At 37.0% G+C, this 10,413-nt stretch overlaps 2 protein-coding genes across 2 annotated transcripts in view; one reads left to right on the top strand and one right to left on the bottom strand.

Annotated features, from left to right (window-relative positions):
* Positions 1-7,375, bottom strand: part of NUP37 (nucleoporin 37) — a 45,116-nt gene extending 37,741 nt beyond the window's left edge. The window contains exons 1-2 of the mRNA XM_023509203.1: positions 7,329-7,375; positions 5,782-6,019 (exon numbers count right to left, since the gene is read on the bottom strand). Of these exons, the coding sequence (XP_023364971.1) occupies positions 5,782-5,953 (172 nt within the window). The 5' untranslated portion in view covers positions 5,954-6,019; positions 7,329-7,375. The remainder of the gene's footprint in view (positions 1-5,781; positions 6,020-7,328) is intronic.
* A 127-nt stretch (positions 7,376-7,502) lies between these two features.
* Positions 7,503-10,413, top strand: part of PARPBP (PARP1 binding protein) — a 68,807-nt gene continuing 65,896 nt past the window's right edge. The window contains exons 1-2 of the mRNA XM_003783300.2: positions 7,503-7,554; positions 8,293-8,358. The gene's annotated coding sequence lies outside the window, so the exon portion shown is untranslated. The remainder of the gene's footprint in view (positions 7,555-8,292; positions 8,359-10,413) is intronic.

Raw genomic sequence — 10,413 nt, 5'->3', positions numbered from 1 at the left:
GGCTGGATTCGAACCCGCCACCTTAGGTATATGTGGCTGGCGCCTTAGCCACTTGAGCCACAGGCGCCAAGCCGGCACAAAAATAATTCTAAGGCAATAAAAACCAAATGATAAATATGTTATACTTTATCTTAAGAAAACATTTCATAACAGATGGAATATAAATGGAATGATCTAAGAATCAGAATGTTCCACGTAAATGAATCACCATACATGGATTATCAACTGACAACATAAAAAAATTGCTGAACATAAAATTTTGATTATGTGGAAAATACTGAGACCTTACAATGTCTCTAAGTCATGTCAGTCAGTGTTTTTTTTTAACAGAAATAATTAGTTTTATTTACTCCAACTGTCCAATTTTTCTTTATTTTTATAATCAGTGTTAATGTTAATTAATCAATGTTAATTAATGTTAACATAATCATGTAATATATATGACACTATGTGCAAAATGCTACAAATAATTCATCAGTACTATCAGAGTTTATGAATACATGTAAATAATAACCCAGTTAATTTAGTCACAGACACTTGATTCTGGATATAAATGCATAAATGCTTAATAAAGTCAGCTCATAGGCCAGGTGCTTACTACCTATATAAGGAATGAGGCCAGACAGAGATCTGCGCACAGACCCAGATCTCTTAAGGAAGAAGTAGGAAAAAAGAGAAAACCCTGAAAAGAAACTTGTGAGAAATCTCAACCATTAGCTGGCCCTAGCATGAGTTTGGGGCTTGAATTCACATTAACTATGTAGTCCATAAAATGGCCAACAAAAGTGGTCTGATGTTAGTAGAGGTCCCAAGCACTAGAAAGAAAAAAGGCAACGTCTCTTTGGATGAATTAGCTCTACCTAGGCCTGCAAAAGTTCCCACAGAAATCATAGAAGTAAAACAGCATGGTGGCTACAGCAGGGGGAGGATGGGGAAAGGGGAGATGTTGATCAAAAGGTACAAACTTTCAGTTAAACAGTTTGATATCTATTGCGCATCTATGGTGACTATAGTTAATAATTTAAATTTCAAAACTACAAAGTAGATCTCAAATGTTTCACTACAAAATTGATAAGTGAGATAATGGATATGTTAATTAGTTCAATGGAAACATTCAACATTGTATATATGTATCAAAACATCATACTGTATCCCATAAATATGTACAATTATTTGTCAACTAAAAATAAAGAGAATGCTGGGTGTGTTGACTCAAGCTTGTAATCCTAGCACTATGGGAAGCTGAGGTGGGAGCACTGCTTGAGGCCAGGAGTTTGAGACCAGCCTGAACATCAGTGAGACCCTATTTTTTAAAAAAACAGAAAAATTAGATGGGTGTGATAGTCTCAACTACTTTGGAAGCTAAGACAGGAGGACTGGCTGAGCCCAGAAGTTTGAGGTTGCAGCGAACTATGATGATGCCACTATATTCTAGCTCAAAGCAAGACCCTGTCTCAAAACTGAATGAATGAACTAAACTATTAGAGCTGAGGATACCACAACTGAAATTTAAAAAAAAAAAAATCAATGCTTTGATGCAGCTGGAAGACAGATTTGAAAAAATTATTCAGAATTCAGCAAAGAGAAGAAAAGAAGAGTGGTTAGGAGACACAAAGGATTATCGTGAGAAGTTCCACCATATATCTTGACTGGGTTGTAGCAGGAGAGAATATAGGGAATGCAGGAAGAGGCAGTATTTGAAGAAATAATGGGAAAGAATTCTCCACACTGATGACATGCATTAATAGCCATATTTAGAAAGGACAATAAATCCCAGGCAGCTTAAATAAGAAATCTATAGCAGATGTTATATACAGAAACTTCAGGAAACACACACACACATACACACACTGAAAGATCTTAGCAAGTGTAGTAGAAAGAAAAGACTATTCTTGCACAGAAAAGATTTCTTATAAAAGGGTAATAACTAGACCAACAATTGACTTCTGAAAAGAACCAACTAAAGCAGGAAGACAATGGAATAATATTTTCAAAATGCTAAGAGAAAATAACTGCAGACTTGTTGATACAACAAAACTAATTTTCAAGAATGAGAGTGTATTAAGAATTATTTTTAGAAAAAACAAAAAATCTAGAGATAGCATCAATGAACTCTCACTAAAGGTTGGCTCTGTGGCCAAATCTGGCCTATGGCTTGGTTTTGTACAGTCCATGAGCTGAGAATGTTTATATTTTTAAGGAACTGTAAAAAAACAAAACAAGTAATATGCAAGAGACCTTAAGAGCTTGGCAAACTGTAAAATATCTACTAACTGGCCCTCTAAAAAATGTTTACCAATTGCTGAAGTAAAAGATGTGCTTTTTGGGTGAAGAAAAATGATACTAGAATGAAGGCCTGAGATTGAAGAAACAGTGAGTTAAAAAGATCAAAGGCAAACAGGTGGGTAAATATAAGTAAATGTTAACCACACAAAATAAACCTATCTAAATTGAAAAGTAAAGAAACTAAAATCTAGATAGTAAATTTGGAGGAAAGATAACGTTCAAATGTTAAAGATTCACTCTTAATTGAAAAGTAAAGAAACTAAAATCTAGATAGTAAATTTGGAGGAAAGATAACAGTTCAAATGTTAAAGATTCACTCTTCTTCACGAAGAAGGTAAAGATTAATTTTGACTCTAACAAGCATACATGTTTAAATGTCTTTGGTGATAATTAAAAAAAAGGGAAATGGCACATATAGCTTCCAAACTATCATGGAGAAAAATGAAAGGAGGGAGTACTAAAACACAAGTAGAAAACATAAGAATATGCATATTGCAAAGTTTTTAATAGTTAAAAAACTAAAAGTAACCCAAATAGCCACAATATAGGAACAGATAAATAAGCTGTGGGATATTCCTTATTATAAAACACCATACAGGAGTGAGAATAAAGTGTAAAATACATACCAGATCTCAAAGACTATGAAAATATAAAATAGCTCAATAACTTATATTGATTACATGTAAAATATTTTAGATAAGCTGTAAAAATACTATGTTCTTAAAATTAATTTCACCTATTCTGTACTTTTTGTCAGGTGGCTACTACATTTTTTATTTGTAGCTCATATTATATTTCTCTTGACAGTGTAGAATTAGTTCCCTTTGGCAGTTTAATCATCGCACTGACTCATAGGGCATTTTCAGGTGAATAAAATCCCTAAGTCACAATTCTTCCTTCCCAGTCCAACAGGCTATCATTTTACCATTTTATATTTATATTTATTAAATTTTAACTTGTTTAATTTGCCCCATTAATCCAATCTATAAAAAATATTTCTGAGTGCAGAGTCTGGCATACAAAAAAGTGCTCAATAAATACTTGTTAAGTTTGTTATCCAAAGCACTAAAGTATCCTTCTCAATTTCATGTTCTACATAAATCAAATGTACTTGCCTTAATCAATGTTCTCATCCAAGTCCCCTCAGAAGCCTCAATTCATTAATAAAGACTGTGAATAGACTTACAAATGTTCACACTTCTGTGCTCTTTAAATATGGGGCTTTTATAGCAGTTTTCTTACTGCACTGCTTTGCATTTAAGTATTTCCTTGAGGACAAGGTCCTCACTTTTTTAACTTCCTGGCACCTTGTACACATTTCACGAATATTTGACAAACACATGACACCAGTTAAGAGAACTATCATTCAGTTCAGATTTCCATCATATTCAAAAAGACAGCATGAGAATCTGAAAAATGCTGTTGAAATTCAAATTCACTATGTCTACAGTGTTTTCTTAACAATCTTAAAATAAGGATTGGTTTTCTGGCAAGAATATGGAAATCTTTCAAACTGATTCACCTTTACTTAGTTTTCTCTCAAGATAACAGGCAGGAAATTTGGTGCCACTTGAAGTTTCTAATCTGAGAATATGAATAATTTTTTTTTTTTTAACAGTCTCACTATTTTGCCCTCAGTAGAGTGCTGTTGCATCACAGCTCACAGCAACCTCAAACTCTTGGGCTTAAGTGATCTCTTGCCTCAGCCTCCCAAGGAGCCGGGACTACAGGTGCCTATCACAACGCTCGGCTATTTTTTGGTTGTAGTTGTCAGCTGTTTTGCAGGCCTGGGCCGGGCTTGAACCCACCACCTTCGGTGTATGTGGCTGGTGCCCTACTCACTGAACTATGGGTGCTGAGCCATGAATAATGCTTAACAGTGTTTACCTAGATAATAACCTCAAAGGGAAGCAATAATTTAATCAGATATAGACTTGTTTAAATGTATTTCCAATGCCTGGCACAGAATGTGACTTGTATTCACTCTTGCTAAATGAATAAATTTATTTTTTTCCTTAGGTAATTTGGGAATTAAGACCTACATTGCCAGTCTCATAGGTCTGAGGATCAACTTAGACAATACACATGACCATAAACCATGATGGAACAATACAAATGATTTTTACTAGTTCTTGGTTTCTCATTTTCCCATTTTCCTTCTCTCTCCCTTTTTCTGTACCACCTATTATTTCTGCTGTTGTCTTTTCCTAGTTTGTTATCCCTTCTTGACTCTTTCTCAACACTTCTTAATAAATCAGAAATAAATGTTTTGTCAATGTTTCTGAATAAAATTGTATATTCACAACTAATAATTTTTAAAGCAATGAAGTAAAAATTTAGTTTCACCTGTAGGAGTCTGTTTTATTCTTTTGTAGGTGGATGACTTGTGTAGAGAAATGATTTCTTCTTTTTCAAGAGCATGTTAGATTGTCTTAATTATATGACTTTTTATGGCCCCAATGTGGAAGTCCAGCTAAAGTCAGCCTGGGGGCCATATGTGGCCTACAAGCTTGAAATTCCTACTTCTACTCAAGAGACAATATGAAATAGACTAGGCGCTCTCATGTTCTACTCAGACACCAATAAACTGAAACTTTTAATTAACATTTCCACTCAGGATAAATATAAATACATCCTAATTTTGTATGACACTGTAGATTCATTGTACTGTAAAAATACCAAACTGCACTTCTAATGTCAAAACACTGCAAAACGTGGAATGGCCTTGATAGTAAAAGAAGGAATGTTTATAATAGTCTATCACATTAGTGATAAAAGTTATTGTACATTTTTGAAAACTGATCACTGCCAAATTATCTTATTATAATTTGAGTAAATATAATTCTATTAATAATATTCTATTAAACAAAGAATTAACCAGAGAGTTCCTAGGATTGAACTAGAACTAGCTTTTCTGTGGGAAAACATGGTGTATGTTTACCACAAAGCAATTTTATTTTGGTGATTAAGTAGCAACGAAAATAATTTTATGGTTGGGAGTCACCACAACATGAGGAACTGTATTAAAGGGTTGCCATATTAGGAAGGTTGAAAACCACTGCACTAGAGGTATAAAAAGTATGAGGGCATATTAACAGAAAAGCTGAATATCATGAAAACTATAAAATCTCCTGAAGGTTTTACAGGCTTCAATATTAGCTTGTTTTTTATGTCAAGACAGAATGTAAAAAAATTGTAATTAATTTGATCTCATTTAATTGGGTTTTTTTCTGTACATACCCATGTTTAGTTATTCATAGCCTTCCATTACCAGAATATTCCATTATTAATCATGAGGCAAAAGAGAAGCCTCATAGTATCCTTTTTCACTATGTAATATTTGCACAAATCTTAGGCTTATATTATTGGGAATGGCTTCTTTGTGGTTCTTCTTACCTTTTTGTTTTCTTTACATTCAAAGTCAATATATTTTCAAAGCTTAGGTTTGGTTTATATTAAGTTTTCTTATCGGAGAAATATCTTGTCATTCATTGCAGTTTTGTAGACTAACCTGAAATGTACACGTGCCAATCACCACATAATTATTGCCACCATATGCAATCAGGTTTCCTGAATCCCCACTCTCAAAGGGATTAAATTCTACTACATGCACACAATCTTCACAATCCACAGTGTAGGCAGCATTTCTTGTGGGATCTTGCTTCATCTTGTATGTCAAAACTCAAGCAGTTGTAAAAGACTATTGTCTTCTACTGGAAACAAGGTCCTGAAACTGGGGATTACAGCACAGAAAAAATTAAAAATATTCAAAGTGACAGTCCTTCAGCAAATGCATGGAGATAAGGTTCTGACACTGCAATGCTGCAGACATTTCAACAGAAACATTTCAAGTACTTACCAAGGCACAGAAACTGCAAGGAAAAAATTCAATCTAATGTTAATATTAATGGTTCAACTCTTACTCTACATCCTCTTTTCCACATTTGTAAATTATACCAGGAGAATTTAACAGCATAACATTCTGGTTAAATTACCTATAGTGAGTACTTCAAGATGGAATCACTTTAACAGCAAATCTATTTCATAACAATTAATGACAGTTAACATTTATGGAGGACTATCTGTAGGTGCTATGTTAATCACTTAACTGACATCATCACACCTACTATGTGTGCAAAACTAAACGCAGGCCAACCTATGGTCCTCATTTTACAGATGAAGAAATTAAGTAACTAACTTGCCCTCATATGCAGGGCCAGGATTTGAAAGACTTCATGACATGTGGGGCACCAGTGCTAGAACGAAAAATACAATCTCCTGGTTTGGAGCAGATCACAATCTGGGGATAGTTATGATTCAGAGTGAAAACTGCTACAATATAAGCAGATACAAAATATAGGATCTGGAAGAAGGAGTGCAAACGTGTGATAGAAAGCTAATATTCATGAAACCATACACAAAACCTCAACCTGTTAGGGTCGAGTGTACATTCTGGAAGCAGCATTCCCACACGAGAATGATAAAAATGCAGAGTTTTGTTTTGTTTTTTTAAACTGGATGCAAGAGTTGTCCTGAAAACAAGTTGGGCTCTGAAACACATTAAGCGCTTGGCAAATATCTAATGAAAATTAGATGAGTCCCACCTCAGGAACTTATAAACTAGCAACCTTAAGAATGGGCATCTGGGACTGGACGCTTACTAAGGGTGGGTGACCAGCAGGTGGCAAGGCGCTATGGGACGTGCAAGGCATCTGAGGTTTGGAAACTTGGTCCCAGCTCCTTAATTACTGCTCATTAAACCAGTGCATAAGATCCCTGTATTCTCAGGGCCTCACCGCAGAAGGTAGGCAGGACCTGCCCTTCTAAAACTGGAAAAGCAGAGAAGGGGGTGGGGAACAAGAAGTAGGTGCAAAAAGCCCTGACTCCTCTCTCGAGGCCGGGCGAATGCCGGGAGACCCCGTTCCCGCCTCCTAGCCCAAGGTCCGAAGGAAGAGGTAGGAACTGCGCGGGATGGGGTGGGAGCGAAGGGAGGCAGAGAGCAAAGCGAGGCGACCCTTTGGGCTGCGCCCCGCTATACGCACCAGAGATGGCCGGGAGGCGAACTGAGCTAGTTGGTCTTCTGCGGGGGCTGCTGCGGCGCGCGCCAGTTCTGCTTCCGGGTCGGAGGGCGAGCGCAGCGATTGGTTGTCAGGACTTCCCGCGAGATTTGAAATTATACTCCGCGGGGACTAGTGCAGCCTTGAGAAGGGATCCTGAAGAGGCTTTTCTCTCAGCGGAGCCCGCACCTCTCTGGTCGCCCCGAAGCCGGTGAGTCTCACCTCTTCCTCGTCCACCTGTCTCGTTTTTAAGTAGTGATGTAAGTTGTAGCCCGTGAAGGCATTTCGGTGACAGCAAAGTGCCAGGTACCTGCTGTTTGTATAGTGGCTTCGTGCTGGAGTCTAGTTGGATCTGAGGTGGTCGCTCGGAGGTCATAGCATCTAATGTAGCTGCAAGGTCCTGATGGGACGTCAGCGAATTGAAAGGCTAAGGCCCATCGATGCCTACTTGAAGTTCATTAGTTGGGCAGCAAGCGAAGGCTCTAGTCCCACGATGGATGTAGACCTCAATTCTTCAACTTTTCACTCCCTACTATAAAACCTTTCCAAGGAATCTTTAGGACCTGCACGCTGACAATGCTAGCACCATCCACTGCCATTTTTAAAATGAGCACCTACTAAGTCCCTGGTGGTTGGAGTAGGTGGATCGTCTACTTGTTTCACTAACATTTTATAATTCTGTGAGGTAGGAATTATCTTTCCCGTTTTACAGGTGAAGAAATGTATGCTCTTCAGAAATGTTTAAATACCGAAGTATCTACAGCTCATAATTAATGGGGGATCCTGGAAGTGAACCCTGTTGCATATGACTCAAAAGTTCTTTCCCCCATTTCGCCTTGCCTCCCCAGTGATAATTTTTTTCCTCGAAATTTTTGTTCCAGTGCAGCTTCGGAACCAAATATTTTAAGACAAATGTTTATTATTGCTTTTACAACTGTTTTTCCTGTAGCGTCGCCTGCCTTTCGGAGTGCTTGCATACTAGTTGTCTCACTGACTCCTCAGAGCTGGCTGGAAGGTAAGAAGGGAGAGTGTGTTATTCTTGTTTTTCTGTGTGATGATGCTTCTTAGGCTCACACAGCCAACCAGCTACTGGAAAGGCTGGTTGGCAAACCAGTTGAGATGCCTGTTTGTGTGCGGATGGCTACTGAGCTGAGCATGTATTTTTACAAGATTAAGTGGCTGGGAAAAAAGGAAAAGAACAATAATGTTCTGTGATGTGTGAAAACTGCAACTTCGGATTTCAGTATCTGTAAGTGAAGTCACTGGAGCATAGCTGTGGTCACTTGCTTATGTATTGTTCATGGCTATTTTCATACTAGAAGGTTAAGGTGAGTAGTTGTGATAAGAGACTGTGTAGTCTACATGCCTCAAATACTATGTGTGCTTTTCCACAAAGTTTGCTGACCCCAGGATGAGATTGTTGGTTTTCTGTCTCCAATAATAATGCTCTTTAACTTTTATCTCAAAGCCACTCAGACACTCATAATGCAAGATAGTAGCTAATGTATGTGTGCCAGGCACTGTTCTAAAGCTCTACTTATGTCATTTAATCAAAAAACCTTGTGAAATTGAAACTATTAATATTTTCATTTTCATTTTTAATACAAGGAAGCTGAGGCAAGGCGAGATGATGTAACTTGATCATGATCTCACAGCTATTAAGTGGTATCAGAATGGTCTAATTCTAGATGAGTCTTTGTGCATAGCTATCTAAACTCATAATATTACCTTAAAAAATACCAGTAAGTAATTTGCTGTTAAAAATTTACTTCAGGCAAACTGACCATATCACTGAAGTGGATACTTCTTTATTATTTTTTTTTTTCTTTTAAGAGATGAAAGTGATATATTGAAGAGAAATATAACTTTTAGCTATTTATGAGAATTTATATTTATGTAGATATTTTAATCTATAGTCTTCTAGTTGTATCTTTAAATTGCATCACAGATTATGTCTATAACTTAAATAGTTATTTTGTATTTTTCTTGATCATACAAACTCAAGATGCCTAGTAAACATCTGGGATTCTGCTTATGCCACATAAAAATAGAAGAAGGTAAGTAAATAGGATGTAAGTAAATAGGATGAGAATAGGAAAATATCTATAATGATATGATGAGTATGTGAATATGTTGGAGACTTGGGTACTTAAAAGAAAGTAGGGAGAAAAAATCTTTTAGCCGCTATCTCTATAAACTCAGACAAAGGAGTTGGCTTCCTTATATAGGCTTGAATGTGTAAAACATTAGCACTACATCAAATTATTTTGAAAGGCTTTTGTCTGCATCAGGAGAAAGTTAGGTAATATAGTGATGTAAGAGCACAGTTTATGGAGTTAGACATCTTGGAGTTATGTCTGTTTATTCATTTATTAGCTGAGTGACCTGGGGCATTACTTCAGGAAAAATGAAGGTAATAATAGACCTCTCTTGACACTTAAAATAACTGATTGAGAAAACCAATATTAAACTTTTGAACAGTACCTGGTACCAGTTAGGCTCTTTAATGTTAGCTGTCATATTGTGAATATGTTGCTTATCTATTGCTGTATAACAAGTTATATCAAAACTTTGTGACTTTAAAATAGTAATCATTTTATTTGCTTATAATTCTGTGAGTCAATAATTTTGGTTGGACTTGGCTGGGTGATTCTGCTGGTCTTGCCTGGGATCACTTGTGGGGCTGCATTTTAACTGCCAGGTTGAGTGAGGCTAGACAGTGTGTGCCAGCCTCACTCACATGTTTATGAGTTGGTATTTGTTGTCACCTGGAGCACTTTTCAGGCAGACTCATTTGAACTTCATACATCAGTGTTCAACTGAGTGCTGCAAGTCCTTGGGTTGGAAGGCCCAGGACCACCAGATCAGATGATTTGCTAGGAGGATTCAGAGGAATCAGCATATAGTTATAGCTATGATTTACTGCAGCAAAAGGTTGCACAGTAAAATCAGCAAAGGAAAAGGGATATGGGGTGAAGTTCAGGGGAGACCAGGTATAAGCTTCCAAAGGCGGGCGGTGCCTGTGGCTCAAAGGACTAGGGCACCGGCCCCATATGCCAGAGGTGGTGGG

The sequence above is a fragment of the Otolemur garnettii genome, unplaced genomic scaffold, assembly GCF_000181295.1.
Source record: "Otolemur garnettii isolate 467f Iridium unplaced genomic scaffold, OtoGar3 scaffold00007, whole genome shotgun sequence".
NCBI classification, from domain to species: domain Eukaryota; kingdom Metazoa; phylum Chordata; class Mammalia; order Primates; family Galagidae; genus Otolemur; species Otolemur garnettii.
This window is presented reverse-complemented; position numbering and strand designations above follow the sequence as displayed.